At 48.1% G+C, this 15665-nt stretch overlaps 1 protein-coding gene and 1 long non-coding RNA gene across 11 annotated transcripts in view; one reads left to right on the forward strand and one right to left on the reverse strand.

The window, feature by feature from the left end:
* LOC127004525 (uncharacterized) overlaps positions 1 to 15665 on the forward strand; it is a 101798-nt gene that overhangs the window by 61775 nt on the left and 24358 nt on the right. For 8 of the 10 annotated variants that reach the window (XR_007757874.1, XM_050872345.1, XM_050872347.1 and 5 more), the window contains exons 17-30: positions 129 to 216; positions 859 to 1031; positions 1337 to 1488; positions 2243 to 2366; positions 5539 to 6402; positions 6927 to 6989; positions 8030 to 8062; positions 9361 to 9424; positions 12187 to 12398; positions 12554 to 12692; positions 12946 to 13070; positions 13441 to 13586; positions 15052 to 15166; positions 15386 to 15558. Coding sequence is in view for 9 of the 10 variants with exons in the window: in XM_050872345.1 (XP_050728302.1) it covers positions 129 to 216; positions 859 to 1031; positions 1337 to 1488; positions 2243 to 2366; positions 5539 to 6402; positions 6927 to 6989; positions 8030 to 8062; positions 9361 to 9424; positions 12187 to 12398; positions 12554 to 12692; positions 12946 to 13070; positions 13441 to 13586; positions 15052 to 15166; positions 15386 to 15558 (2471 nt within the window). In the remaining variant the exon portion in view is untranslated. The remainder of the gene's footprint in view (positions 1 to 128; positions 217 to 858; positions 1032 to 1336; positions 1489 to 2242; positions 2367 to 5538; positions 6403 to 6926; positions 6990 to 8029; positions 8063 to 9360; positions 9425 to 12186; positions 12399 to 12553; positions 12693 to 12945; positions 13071 to 13440; positions 13587 to 15051; positions 15167 to 15385; positions 15559 to 15665) is intronic. The other 2 variants (XM_050872342.1, XM_050872344.1) reach the window with 2 other exon arrangements.
* Positions 10396 to 15665, reverse strand: part of LOC127004537 (uncharacterized) — a 38703-nt gene continuing 33433 nt past the window's right edge. Inside the window, exon 3 of the long non-coding RNA XR_007757875.1 lies at positions 10396 to 10665. This is a non-coding gene — a long non-coding RNA (uncharacterized LOC127004537). The remainder of the gene's footprint in view (positions 10666 to 15665) is intronic.

Here is a 15665-nt window from a genome sequence, read left to right on the forward strand (position 1 = left end):
TAAACTTTAAAGAAACCCTAAATAGTATCAGCAAACTTGATAATACAAAAAGCATCCGGCATCGCAAAGGTAAAACTCCCGCTGACTAAATCCCCCTGACCCCCCCTCCCTCCCCCTCCATCCCCCAGGCGGCGGATGCGGGCTACAGTGGACCTACGAGCGAGTACCGAACTTCGAGCTGGTGGGCCGCGACCGGGAGACCTTGAACGGCATCAGGTGAGTGTGTGTGTGTGTGTGTGTGTGTGTGTGTGTGTGTGTGTGTGTGTGTGTGTGTGTGTGTTTACATCCATCTCTTGTCAGCATTTGTTCTTTTCTCATCTCGCCCCCCCTCCCCCCCAAAAAAAAAAGAATAAACCACGATAATTTTTCCACTTTATTAATTATACATGCTAAACTTATCATGTCTCTCTCTCTCCCTCTCTCTCTTACTATCAATCTCTCTATATCTCTCTCTCCATCTATCTATCTATCTATCTATCTTTCCCTCTCCACCCACGATGATTCTTTCTTTTCTTTGACCATGAATGCTAACTTATCCCATTTTTCCCTCTCTCTATCTATCTATCTAACTCTCTCTTTCTATCTATCTATCTATTTATCTCTTCCTCACCCCCTGTCTTCTCCCTCTAATCCATGCATGCTAACTTATCCCATTCCCTCCTCTCGCATCTCTCTCTATCTACCTATCAACTCTCTCTATCTATCTATCTATTTATCTCTTCTTCACCCCCTGTTTTCTCCCTCTAATCCATGCATGCTAACTTATCCCATTCCCCCCTCTCTCTATCTACCTTTCTAACGCTCTCTTTCTATCTATCTATCTATTTATCTCTTCCTCATCCTTCTTCCCTCCTGCAGCAAGTCGGAGTGCATGGAGCGGTGTCTGGAGGAGCGGCGGTTCCCCTGTCGCTCCGTCAGCTACGAGTACTCCCGCCGCGTGTGTCGCCTCTCCGACCACAACCGCTTCTCCGCTCGCAACTCCTTCCAGGCCGCCCCCAACGTCGACTACATGGAGAACCAGTGTGCCCCGCGTAAGTGTGTGTGTGTGTGTGTGTGTGTGTGTGTGTGTGTGTGTGTGTGTGTGTGTGTGTGTGTGTGTGTGTGTGTGTGTGTGTGTGTGTGTGTGTCTGTGTCTGTTTGTATTTCTGTCATTGTCTGTCCGTATGTCTTTTTCTGTCTCTTTTTGGTGTGTCTCGCGGATCAGGTAATGCAAGTGTTATCTGTGACTATATGGTTAATTAGTGTGCCATTCCTATTCACTTCTTTCTCTATCTTTCTTTTTTCCTTTTTTTTCACACGTCATTCCTACTCATCTCCTTCCCTTTCTCTCCACCAGCGGCCAGTGATTGCACGTACACCAACAACCAGCGTGACCGGTACCTCATCTACACGACCAAGACCACCTCAGCCTTCACGGACGCCACCTGTCGCCGCGCGTGTGACCTCGAGAGGGACTTCAACTGCCGATCCTACTCCTTCTTGAGCATGGTGAGGCGAGGAGGGAGGGAGGAGGGAGGGAATGGAGGTAACGAAGGAGTAGTAGGGAAGGATGATGGAGCGGGGGGAGTGAAGAAAATAGTGAGGGAAAGAAGAAGGAGAGAAGATAGAGTTCAAAAGGAAGGAGGAAAGAAGATTTGACTGGAGGAGGGAACGAAGAAGGAGGAGGAGGAGGAGGAGGAGGAGGAGGAGGGAAGGATGATGCAAAGAAGGAGAGGGTGAAAGAAAAGTGAGGGAAAGAGGAGGGATGAAAGGAGACAGAGTTAGAAAAGGAAGGAGGGAGGGAAAAGAGAGGAAAGGAGGAGCAAACAAGGGAAGGTTGAGCAAAGAAGGAGGGAACGGAGGAGGGTGAGAAGCAAAGAAAAGGAAGCAGGAGGGAGAGAAACCGGGAGAGATAGAGAAAGAGAAAGAAAGGTAGAGAAGAGGAGAGGCTGGAAGTGAGGGACAGAGAGGGAATCTAACACTAATATGAAAGTTAGTTATTATACGAGACGGGCAGAAAGTGATTAAAACTGTCCGACCGGTATCTTGCAGACGCCTTATGTTCGCGCGTGTCCCTGTGTGAACTTACTTACTGATAAGATTCGACACCATAACATAAATCACAAACACACTCAAACCCACACAATCCCCACTACACACACCCTTTCCATGCAGCCAACCAACCCTTTCACATGCCTGCCCTCTCTTCCCTCCTGCCACGTCCTTTCCTGCACTAACTCCACCGCCCTTCCTCCCGCCGCAGAGCAACACCAAGACGGACCAGTGCTACCTGAGCGGCGACACGGGCACCAACGCGGGCAACAACGCCTTCCAGTTCATGCGAGGCGCCATGTTCGCTGAGAAAAAGTGCTCCGTCTTCCCCACAGGTACGCCTCGACTAGACCGGTTTGAGTACGTTAGAGAGTCGTGCGAAGTCATGAGCTTGAAAGGGTGAGGTTATATGAAGAGACGGAAGGTTGTGTTAGTGTTAGTGAGAGAAGGAGGGAAGGAAGGAAGACTAGGGATGGATTCGATTAGACCGGTTTGAATACCTTAGCGTGTAGTGCGAAGTCATGAGCTTGAAACTGTATAGGGTGAAGTTATATGAAGAGACGGAAGGCTGTGTTAGTGTTAATGAGAGAAGGAAGGAAGGAAGGAAGACTAGGGATGGATTCGATTAGACCGGTTTGAATACCCTAGCGTGTAGTGCGAAGTCATGAGATTGAAACTGTATAGGGTGAAGTTATATGAAGAGAAGGAAGGTTGTGTTAGTGTTAATGAGAGAAGGAAGGAAGGAAGGAAGACTAGGGATGGATTCGATTAGACCGGTTTGAATACCTTAGCGTGTAGTGCGAAGTCATGAGATTGAAACTGTACAGGGTGAAGTTATATGAAGAGAAGGAAGGTTGTGTTAGTGTTAGTGAGGGATAATGAAGTAACTGGGGTAGAAGTGGGAGGTTTTAAGGAAGACTAGGGATGGATTTGATTAGACGGGTTAGAATACCTTAACACTAGGCCACAAAGAGAGCGTGTACTGCGAAGTCATGAGCTTGGAGCTGTATTGGGTTTAGTTATATGAAAATAAGGAAAATAGGATTAGATAATATAACGTGATTCTCCTCTTTTTTGTGTGTGTTGTGTGAGGTAATTAGGAAGGGAAGGGGGCAGTGGTGCGATGATTTATAATGAGGGGTAGTTTGATAGTAGTGGAAGTGATATCAGTGGCAGTAGTAATATAAGTAGTTGTAATAGTAATAGAAGTAGTAGTATAAATAGTTGAAGTGGCAGTTTATGATGTGAGAAGGGATTATGTTTTACTGCAGTTGTCCCTCTTTCAAGATGTAGTTATTGCTTAAAGGGACATGATTAAACAAAAAACAAAGTAGAAAGGAAAGACGAACAGGAGTCAGAAAACAGCGGTGGGGAGGGGTGGATGAACTCGAGATAGCTGTGGTGATGATGATGATGATGATGATGATGATGATAAGAGTCAATATTATAGATCTGCTGTGTGGTGTGAGAGGTTGTTCGTCTCCTGCCATTCCCCTTTACCTAACTTTTTTTTAATGTAGAGAAACAAGATTAAGGAGAAAACTGTGAATAAGTGAAGGAGAAGGAACAAGGATCGGACATAGGCAGTAATTAGCGCTGTGTGTGTGTGTTTGTGTGTTCATGTGTCTCGTATTGTTACACCTGTGAGAGATTGCCGCGGGTGCTTCAAATGTGTGTCCAGTCGTCTTCTTCTTGTGTAGTTGAAGGTTTTGAGACAAGTCGAGAAGAGAGGTTCTGGTTCCGTTGGGTTCTTGTCAAGTGACCAATGTAAATAGATAGAGTAGTCGTAGTAGTAGTAGTAGCAGTAGAAGTAGTAGTAGTAGTAGTAGTAGTAGTAGTAGTAGTAGTAGTAGTAGTAGTAGTAGTATTTTCCTTGGGGTATAATTATTAAGCACTAAAGTAATACTGATTTGCAAGTAGGCACAGAATCCGGCAGAAATTTTGTTCCACTTCTAACACAAAGGCTTTAAATATCATTGGTTAAACTATCATATTGCTCTCTCTCTCTCTCTCTCTCTCTCTCTCTCTCTCTCTCTCTCTCTCTCTCTCTCTCTCTCTCTCTCTCTCTCCCCCCCCCCCCTTTCCCTTTATCTCTCTGTCTATATCTGCCAGTGCCGTCTGTCTGTTTTTCTTTCCGTGTCTTTGTCAGCGTCTTTGTACATGGACAGAAACTTACTCAGAAGTGGAACGAAACTTTTGCCGGTAACTTTTTTGTCATTACTGAGGCAGACCAAGAAGGGGGAGGCAACAACTTATCACCACTGCATCATCCGTACTATTAATGTTATGGTATCGCCCCTTCCCCACAGACTGGCGATCACGGGTGCATTGTTTATCATTGCTGGTGGTGGATGTGATGACCATGTATTGATAAGTGTGGTAGCGATGATGGTAATGGTGGGATAAGCAGTGATGTTGATGATGGTAATGTAAGGGGTAGTTGTGGTGTGGGTATGTGGGTAGTGGTGTGGGTATGTGGGTAGTGGTGTTGATGATGGTAATGGTGGGGGTAGTTGTGGTGTGGGTATGTGGGTAGTGGTGTTGATGATGATAATGGTGGGGGTAGTTGTGGTGTGGGTATGTGGGTAGTGGTGTTGATGATGGTAATGGTGGGGGTAGTAGTGGTGTTGATGACGGTGGTGGCGTTGATGTACAAAGTGTTAATGAAGTCACGCCTATGAAAACAGGTCTTCCAGCCAGCTCGGGTCTTCCGCCTATGGTACAAGTTCTCCCTTCCTCGGCCATTCCCTTGAGATCAGCTCCAACAATATCAGTCAGTCAGACCCCGTTCCTTACGAGTTCCTAGATACAACTTTACGGGTCAAAGACTAGACTCAAACCAACCTCCCCTTTTAGCAATAGTACGGCAGAAACAGACCAAGCAGAAGAGCAATCAAAAGTAAAGCATGAGGAATTTAACGAAGCCAAAAAATAATAAAAAAAATAAAAATGTTTAGAAGCTGCGTACGGTTTTTGGAGTGAGTAAAAAGTGACATCTATTAGTAAGGGAGAGCTTGGAATACCGGTGTTTGCCTCACGTGAAATCATCGCTAAGAAATTATTCGGCCTCGTAAAGATGAATAATTATAACTGCCTTATCTTATCTTACATTTACAGTCCGCTACACGCCGTCATATTAATAAATCAAAGTAGTTTTCCTATCTCTAATTATCAATAGGCGTTTACAGTTTCTCATATCTTAGCCACCCTGTCAAGCATTGTAAGGTGGTGATGTTGTGAGCACAAGATTCGATGCGCCTGGAAGACCTGAACATAACACAAAGGCCTTAAGAGTGGAGTAAAGCAAGACACCTAAACAGACAGTCACCCACCCACCGTAAAGTAACTAAAAAAAGCCCACCATAGTCAGTAAAGTAGCAATCTATCACGTAAGACCAACACAGTAAAAGTAGAGTAAGTTGAAGTATTGCAAAGTAGACAACCCGCACAGCATTAACTTTCAGGTGTTTGTTTGCTAAAGCCCTTCACTGCTTCCTTATTCTGCAGGTGGAGGTGGTGGTGGTGGCTTTGGAGGTGGAACGGGAGACGGAGGATCAAGAGTCGGAGATGATGGAATCGGTATCGGAGGAGGAGGAGGAGGAGGGTTTGGTGGTGGAGATGGAGGTGTTGGAGGGGTTGGTGGTTCGGGAGGTGGATTTGGTGGAGGACGGCCAGGCTTCGGTGGAGGTTCTGGGTCAGGCTTTGGTGGAGGTGGTGGACGGCCAGGCTTTGGTGGAGGTGGTGGACGGCCAGGCTTTGGTGGAGGTGGAACAGGATCTGGAGGGGCTGGTTCAGGCTTTGGTGGTGGTGGTGGACGGCCAGGCTTTGGTGGTGGTGGTGGACGGCCAGGCTTTGGTGGAGGTGGAACAGGATCTGGAGGTGCTGGTTCAGGCTTTGGTGGAGGTGGTGGACGGCCAGGCTTTGGTGGAGGTGGAACAGGATCTGGAGGTGCTGGATCAGGCTTTGGTGGTGGTGAAGGACGTCCGGGCTTTGGTGGAGGTGGAGCAGGTTCTGGAGGCGCTGGAACAGGCTTTAGTGGAGGTGGAGCAGCAGGTTCTGGAGGCGCTGGATCAGGCTTTGGTGGTACTGGACGTCCGGGCTTCGGTGGTGGAGTAGGAGGAGGCACTGGGATAGGTGGAGGGACTGGAACAGGAGGCGCTGGTGGAAGTGGAGTAGGGTTCGTAGGCTTCGGTGGAGGCGGAAGTGGAACAGGCTTCGGTGGAGGAGGTTTCGGAGGTGGTGGAACAGGAGGATCGGGCTTTGGGAGTGGAGGAGCAGGAGCAGGAGGAGGTTTTGGAGGTGGAGGAGATTTTGGAGGAGGTTTTGGTGGAGGCAACGGAGGCTTCGGGGGAGCATCAGGACCGGACGCAGGTGAGTTTCATCCTCGTTAATTAACCTGACCTAACCTGTGCATGTGACCCTTCCTTGATTGGTCCCTTCCATGACCCCGAACCGGACCCCAAAACTGACCTGCATAACCCTGAGATGATAGACCATGGAACAAACCCTTTACAAATACATGCGACCCTCCCTTCCCTTACTCCAAGACCCCTAAATGGTGCACGAAACTGACCTAAGAATCCTTGAAATAGCGGACCGTGTAAGGACCCTTAAAAAACCCTAACAAAAGGGGACTGCATCGTGACAACCAGGGTTTTATTTTGGTACTGATTGGGGTTAATACATCACACATAAATACTCCTCATGAAACACACCCACCCATATGCACCCACACCCACACCCACTCACCCACACCCATACACAAGGTCCTCAACACACTGACCACTGATATGACCACGAGTACCTTGAACACGGGCACGGTGACCCCTTCCTTACCTCCCCCTTCTGCCCCTCCCTCACGCAGTACCATGACTCACGTACAGTCTCTCCAACAGAAGGCGGCGGAGGCGGCATTGGTGGAGGAGGTGGTGTTGGTGTTGGTGGAGGTGCAGGAGGAGGTTTGTTTCTACCCCGATAAGATTCTGTTCCTCACTGTCATCTTGGTCACGAGACAGTTCAGTTTTCCGTTCCCCGCGTGAGCACCTCGGCCGCGTCTCGCTCCTCACTCCTCGGGTGTTGGCAGCGACGCGGCGCGCGGGTGTCGGCGAGTCACCTGTTGTACCTTGCTTTGATTTGCCGTCGTCACGTCACCTTCATGACAGACAGACTAATTCACCACACAAGAAAACGACGATCACCTCCGACCACCAAGATGACAGTGACAAGCTCTCTTGTAGTGTACTGCCACCCAAGAATTCCAGAGCTGAAGTATTAGAAAAGAAACTAATTTACAAGTCAATGGAGCCAGTGGAGAGCCAGTGCTAACATAAAAGACTCAGGAATTCTCGGGTGGCTGTGTAGGTCATTCCTGTTACATTTCCCTTTGTGTTGAGTTGGTGTGTTGCGTTAGCGTGGCCACGGGTGTGTTGAGGAAGTAATTGAGCTTTTCCATCTGGTACGCGTGATCAGGCCGTCTCCCTTCCCTGTGCGACCCCCATGTGCAGGGTGAGACGCGCCCCGTCCCCGCGGCCCCCCTGAGCGACATCCATGCCCCTGGTAAGCCGCTAGCGCTGCCGGGCCCCCGCTGGCCCTGGGAGTGCCGTCATCACGCCCCCGTAGAGGCAAGGGCGTGTGATGGTTGTGTAGTGTTCCGTCACAGTGTTGATAGCCACATAGTCCCGCCTGAAGGCAGAACTCAGATTTCCAACTAGATGTAATGTTGTTCAGCTCAATAGCTAGATGCCCACACTGCATGCGCCACGGCTGGGCAGGAGTCAGCCCCAGCCTGGTGTTAGTCCATAGAGGCAAATGTTGCAGAGCAAGCCGCCGCCGCCTCACCCTTCACCTTAGTCCAGTATTGGGTGTGGCGTTATTGTCGCCTTCAAGTGAACAGTCAACTCACTTTCCCTTACAAGTCACTTGAATGCACACGTTTCATACTGCAGTGTTAAGGTTTCATCATTCTCAGCCAGTTTGCTGACCTTCCTTCTTACTTCAGATCCCGTGGACGAGGAGGACCTTGTTTCCTCAGGTTGGTCAGCAATCTCGTGCATGACCTGCAGCCAAGGAACATAGAGACTCCTTGGCTGCTGTCGCCACTAACCGCTCGCTCACCAGCCCTCGCGGCGCCGTTTGGCCGCATGATCCGCGCGGGCTGCGCTCCCCAGCCTGCATTGCGCCGCCGCGCCCACGTCACCGCGATTCTAACAAGGCTGCGTAGATATTTTTTTTTCTAACGACTAGTGTAGCGCTTCCTGGCCAGCGAGTCAAGCCTCCCGCTGCCCTGCCTTGTCCTGTGGCGAACAGAGTCGCTCGCCGCTTCCTGCTACAGTCGCTTAGCTGTTCATCGTCTAACGCGTGCCATAAGTCGTACAGTCTAACATGCTAACTCTGCAAGAAATGCCGCCCATTCATATACTATAAGTTCCGCCTTCCTGACACGCTGAGAGCCGGACTGAGTCGCCCTCCTGCTTGTAGGGTCCTCAGCGGCCTGTACAGACTGCACGGACTGCCTCCCACCACAGACCAACAACCTCTGTCCTGCCGAGCTCTTGGCAGCACGCTGGATGTTCACGAGACTTTCTAGTTGATAAGATGCTCCTGTAGTGCTCACCCGCGACCCTTACATCTGCTTGACGCTTGAGACCTGATACTAACTGTGCATACGATACCCACAGGACCCCAGATGCCATGTGCCTGCAGCTTCACGATGACTCACAAAAAAACTGTAATATTGTTTCTGACATTATACTTGAGCCACTTGAGGCCGGCGTGTCCACAACAACCCGCGCCGCCGGTACCTCCACACCTCTCGTACTTTAGGCCTATTGGAGTTCAGGGAAGAGGCGTGAAAAGTACTTCGAGCTTCATCTCCTTGCCATCCATTTTCTGCATACTTTTAAGTGACGCCAAAACAAATGCTCATCAGTCACCATTCCTCCCTCTCTCCCACCCTCGCCAACACGACCTTATTCCCTCCATCACTCCTTTCCCTTTCTCCCACTCTCCCATACAATCTTACTATCACCATATCCCTCTCCCTCAAGTATGGCTCCCCCACTCTCTCCCATGCAACTTAACTCTCACTATTACTCCCTCTCTCCCACCCTCTTCCATACAACCTTATTCTCACCATCACTCCCATTCCTCACTTGTACCCTCTTCCAAATAACAACACTCCTGCCGACACTCGTCACTCTCCCTATCCATATCACTCACCATTACAACGTCTAGCAATAACAACCTTTGGAGAGACTGTGGAGGGGCCGCAGACACGGACACGCCGCGCCCACTGAATGTCTCTCCTAACCTTTCGTTCCCTTCCCTTAGTGGCCGACTGCCGGTTCAACCCCACGTACGACAAGGTGCTGGGCGTCGACCTCAGAGGAGCTCGGTGAGTACGGGGCCGATGAGCCCCAGTGAGTGATCTTTGTTTGCAGGGTGTGGCCTCTTGTTGACCGCTGACGCTTCTAAAGTGTGCAAAGAGGCTTTGTTTCCTTATTTGTAAGGCAAGCTGAGCACTGCTGTGGCGACCCGCTAGCGACTGAGGCTTCCGGATTGTGCACGGCTTGTGTTGATGCAGTGTGAAGGTTTTGTTTTTTATATGAAAGGCAGGTTGACCCCTGATTTTTTGTTGTTGTTTTATTTAAATGTTTGCTCGTGTGAGTATGTGTGTGTGTTTTCTTGGTAATACATTGTGCTGTATCCATGTGACTGCACCGAGTTACTTCACGGCTGAAAATACACACTGTGGCGTGCCAAGGACGCTTCACCACCACCAACACCTTGTCACGTCACCCACAACACAGGAATAGCGACAAATTGCCACCAGAAACATTATTTTCCCACAAGTGAACGACGTTTCCGCGATTAGAATACGATTACCCTACTAACAGTGGCGTGAGCAGGCCTGGCGTCATCTGGGAGTCGGGGCGCCGCAGAACAATCCAGCCTCAGGTGGGTATGTACGGCCGCGGCGCCAAGCGGAGCTCCTTCCTGCCGCGCACCGCCTGGGAGAGCTCCTACACCAGCTACCTCCTGGACCGCCCGAGCTCCCCACACCTTGGGTAGGACGACGCACCGCACGCCCGACGCTACACACCTAAACCGTTGCACAATACGACGCTGAGCCCCGCCCCGCCCGTGACAGGAGGAATAATGATTTAAATACTTTCTTTTTCAGTCACTGGCGTCTTCTTCTGTACAGGAGGATGTGTTAGCATCCAAGTAATTAGCATCGAGGTAGATTTTCGAGTACAATTAATGAGTTGTCACTGTAGATTGCCATTGTAGATGGTCTGTACTAGGGTCAGAGTCTAGTGAGGGCGGCGTGGCTCAGCGTTGACTAAAACTACTAACTCCGTCCCGGCTAGCGAGGCGCCAGCATGCTGCGCCTCGCCGGCTGGGCAGCGCGGCGACACCGTTATGTGCAGGGCGCGTCAACACCCCAAGAAACCAACCAAACATGACCGAAGCGTACAAAAGGATGACCATACCTATGCGTCATGACGCGCAGGTCATCAGCAGGGCTCCTTGACGCTCTGATGATGCTGAGGACTGGAGGAGCCTTCCCTCTGTGGCGTCGGCGTGACGACTCCGTTGTGAGCCCCTCGTCCTGCCTCCCACAGCCTCCACCTGCCGGAGATAAACAGACTTTTTATTTGTACTCAACAATGGACCAAAGGCTGCAGGACAGGCACCACACAGACAAGATTAAAATAGTTTTACCTCCACAATGAACTAAAACCTACGTGCTGGAGGTGCCACTCTTCAGTACAGAAGACGACAAAACACCCGTCACAGTAAGCCCCACGCGCTTACACACACACACACACACACACACACACACACACACACACACACATACAAACAAAAAAACGCGCGTGCGCGCACTCACGTAAGCATACGCGCGTATTCAAGTCATTTATAACGATACAAGTAGATATGACTATATTTTTTTCTTGTGTGTGTGTGTGTGTGTGTGTGTGTGTGTGTGTGTGTGTGTGTGTGTGTGTGTGTGTGATATCTGACGTTACACGAACACAACATTGCATGGCAGTCTACTAAAGCTTCATAGCTAGTCTTATAAATTCAAATTAATAAAAAAATAGCAAAATAGATAGTAAAACTAAACCGAGGTCTGCCTAAAACCCACTACAAGAGTTAGCAATTAGAGTAAAAGTCAAGATAGCCCATCGCATGCCTTTAGGTCAACCACAGTGAGCTGAAGACGCCCAGAGCTTTGCTAACATTAGTAAAGTTTATCAGTTTTAATGAAACTTACAATTGCTTTTATGACCTCGTGGCAAAACAGCGTCATAGCTCTCCAGCTTGCTCTCAGGTCCCGCTTTGCTAGACTAGACACCACGAGCTTTACTAACATCAAATAAATTCATGAAAAATAATAAAAAAAACTACTATTTGCTTACGTTCTCAGGGAAAACAGCGAGAACTTCTTTTCCGCCTTCACAGGTCCCGCTTTGGACAGAATAATGAATTTAGTGTTGCTTTTGATTCTTAAAAATATAGACTACCTAATTTTGTGTCGTTTTTGATTCATAATTTTTTTTTATTTCTCAAAGACTTTTGGAGCTAGAAAACTAGAAAAAAAATCTGGTATAAACTGCGATTGTGTTGCATTGCTAACTGATCTCACTTTTATTTTTACTTACTTATTTACTTTGCTTAGGGCAGCCTGGTGTGATCACTTTCTTGTTTTATGTTTAGCCATTCGTCTTCCTCCTCCTTTACTATCAGCGTGGCTGCCGTTCACTTGCTTCCATAACTGCCAAATAAGCTTCACACATTCATGAACTTTTCTAATCTCATTCTGGCGTGTTAACTGAGGAAGGCAACGATTCAGTGACGGCGGAGAGGAAGAGGAGCCTTCACCAAGTGTTGGCCTCCTCTTCCCTCAGCCCCGGGGATCCACGAGTACTGCAGCAGGCCAATAATATCGATCCACTTTACTCTGAACTCATGCCACTCATCAGCCCCTTTCCGCACGGCAAGCAAGGTATATGGGCTAGAAGAGGAAAGAAAGTGAAAAAAGAGGAAGAGACGGCGGAAAGAGGCTGCTAAGTCACGAGTAGTTTAAGAGCAAGGTTTATCGATGCTTCAGTCCGCGGGTGTACATTGTTCTCTCCTCGCCTCCAGGGAAGAGATCCGCACAAGGGACCCGCTCGGCATCACCATCGAGTGCCTGAAGGAGTGTGACCGTCAGCGGGAGCGGTGCATGGCGGTCACGCTGGAGACGGCGCCCTCCACGGCCCAACGCTGCTACGCCCTTGCGCGCGGCTCCGGGAACGACCCCAGCACGCTCACCACGGCGCCCACGGTCTCCTTCTTCGAGAAAACTTGCATCCCCGGTGAGTTAGTTGACTTCACAGACTTTGATACTGCGAGAGAACTTTCATCCCTCTACTCTTCCCTTCCTTCCCTCCTCTTCGTCGAGAACACTTACGTCCCCGGTGAGTTACTTGCTAGAAGACATTGAGTTACCCCTTCGCCTGCATCCCCCCAGAGCGGTCGTGCGGTAAGGCGTGGGCGTTCGTCCGTGTGCCCGGCTTCGACCTGGAGGTGAACGGCCGGATCCTCAACAACGTGCCCACCCGACAGGAGTGCCAAGCGGAGTGTCTCAGGGCCACCAACATCCCCTGCAGGTAACTAGCTTGGCACCTTTACCATTGTCGACGGATATTGAAAACGTAGCCTGTCTCCTCACTAACTATATTAAAACTACGTAAAAAGTATTCATCAGACACACAGGCACAGACCTCCCCGTCACCATCGTTCAACCGCATAAGGAAAAATAAGGAAGCTAAACGATGAAAAAAGAAAGAAAGAAAAAAAAAAAAGACAAGGACCCTCCAACCACCTTACCCCACACCCTAACGCACACCCTCACACACACAGGTCAGCGTCGTACAACAGCAGACAGCGCACGTGCCGGCTCATGGCGGAGACGCGTCGCACCGACCCGGAGAAGTTCAGCCCAGCGACTCGCGAAGTGGAGTTTTTGGAGAACCAGTGCGCGCCGGGTGAGTGCGTCCGTCTTCCGTCTCATTCTCCCTCGCTGGATTTTCTTCTTTACTCTCTCCTTTCATTTTCCTCGCTGCCACTCCTCAATCTCATCCTCCCACGCTGTCTTTTCTTCTTCGCTCTCTCCCTTTCCTTTCCCTCGCCTCCACTTCTTTTTTTCAAGGGTATAGTAAGAAGAGGAAGTGGGTCAGTAAAGAAGGTAAGAGGTGGGGACGAAGAAAAGACAGTTGAAGTGTACAGATGTATGGCGCTGTTTCGTTGATTGTTCTGATAGTTATTGTTCATCAGGCACCTTATTAGTGTACCCCCGGCGTGCTAGGGGAGTGTAAGGTTAATCACTTCTCCCTCGCCTCCTCCCCTTGTACCCAGACCCTCCCAACTGTGACTACGCCAACTACGAGGGTCGCTTCCTGCCCTACTTCGACCGCTACTTCACCAACGTGTTCGACTCGGCGGAGTGTAAGAAGTACTGCGACACCGAGCGGGACTTCTCCTGCCGCAGCTTCAACTTCCAGGTAGGTCTTCGTGTTTTTTTTTTTTTTGTTTTTTTACAGCAAAGGAGACAGCACAAGGGCACACAAAAAAAGGAAACAATAATAAAAAAAGCCCGCTACTCGCTGCTCCTGTAAAGAATCCGAAGAGGTGGCCGAAAAGTGGGTCAATTACGGGAGGAGAGGTGTCCTGATACTTTCCTCTGCTTCTATGATAATAAAGAAAGGCCAACAAACAAACAAAACAAAACAACAACAAAAAAACTGCAGTATATAAAAGAAATACCTACAATGTGTGGCTCCTATGAAGAAAAACAAGTGAAGAAGCCAATAATTAAGTGATCAAATTGTGGATCTCGTTTGTTTTAGTTTGATTTGGCTTGTTATAAGATTAATGAGGCAACGGGAATATTAGGAAATGTGACCTTATTAGTGAGATGCTTCATAATCGTGGGTTTTTGGCCAAGTGTTTTGCATACGAGGACACGTTAACAGGCGGTGTTTGTGCATCAACTTCACAGGCACCAAAAAGTAAAAAAGTTACCTAGTGAGTTACTAATTTATTTGTTTGTCTCACCATATCGAGATCAAAAAAAAATTTTTTTTTTTTTTTTTTTTTTTTATTTTTTTTATTTTTTTTTAAAAAAAAAAATATATATATATATATATATATATATATATATATATATATATATTATATATATATATATATATATATATATATATATATATATATATACTGAGCGATTTGAAAATCTCCTTTTAGGTTGTTTTTTTAGAGTTTCTTAGGCGTGTGTGTAGCAGTCAAGGGGATCCTGATACATACATTCAATATATAGTTTTGGTTGGTACAGGTTTTCAGGGTTAGACAGACAGAGTTGAAGAGTTATTTTTTTGTTTTTTATTTTTAGCATTTTATACATTAAGACACAGAACACTTTATTCTGTTACTGTTGTTTTTTTTGGTTGCTAATTATGGTTATTATTATGATACATTGAATCCCAAGTTACTAAAGACTAAAGGAAGCTGATTTTTTATCCATCAGGCATCATTTAACTTATACTTTTTTTTTAAAAAAAAAAAAAAAAAAAAAAAAATTTTTTTTTAAAAAAAAATCAAATTTATTTCATTGATTAATCATTTGATTTAATCATTGCCAACCCTGATCGATATACATTTCCATAATACAAACGTAAACAACTGAATCAAGCTATAAATACAACTTCAAATGTAAACAACATTTTTGTGTGTATAAGTGTAGCTAGCTAAGGGTCAAAGGGCCATATTCCTAAACATTGCGGCGCCCAAGCACATATTTGACAAGGCTTTCATTAAGAGTTTTGGGCATTTCCCGGGGTAGTTTAATGACCCTGGTGGTAGTTTAACCCTTCGGCGGAGGCGTCTGAGTATATCGACCAAAGCCTCTTGGTCCGGCGCGAGGCAGACAAACTTGTGCCGGCGTGTTTTAACGAGTCCCTCGGTGCTCAGTCCTTCAGGCGGGAGTGTTCGCTCAGCTCGGACGACACCTTCACCGTGGGGGGCCAGGGCGCGCTGCAGGTGGAGCGGGACTACTTCTACTCCGAGAAAGGCGCCTGCAAGACAGGTAAGTGTCCTCTGGCGCCGCTGTGGGAGTGAGGCGGAACTGTCTTCTTTTCTTGTTAGCGGCCTGTGGCTGTATCTTGGGCAAGGCAGGACGATTTTTTTTTCTTCTGACATTTACGTTGACTCAAGGCAAAGGGAGGTGAAAAAATGATTAAGCAAAACTCTGATGACAAAAAAAAAGGTGAAAGTGGTGGACTGATGGCGGCCATTCTGTCAACAGTGAAGGTGGACTGTACTCCCACCGACATGCTGGTCACCTTCTCTTTCGGGACGGCGTTCGAGGGTCGCGTCTACGCCACTGGCAACGCGCAGGCGTGCTTCGAGATGGGCAACAGACAGACACAGGTCATCCTGAGGGTGCCGCTGGGGGCGACCTGCGGCACGGAGGAGGAGGTGTGTGTGTGTGTGTGTGTGTGTGTGTGTGTGTGTGTGTGTGTGTGTGTGTGTGTGTGTGTGTGTGTTGTGGTGTTAGGTACCGTTTATTAGTGAAAAGATTCCAG

The sequence above is a fragment of the Eriocheir sinensis genome, chromosome 28, assembly GCF_024679095.1.
Source record: "Eriocheir sinensis breed Jianghai 21 chromosome 28, ASM2467909v1, whole genome shotgun sequence".
Lineage (NCBI taxonomy): Eukaryota > Metazoa > Arthropoda > Malacostraca > Decapoda > Varunidae > Eriocheir > Eriocheir sinensis.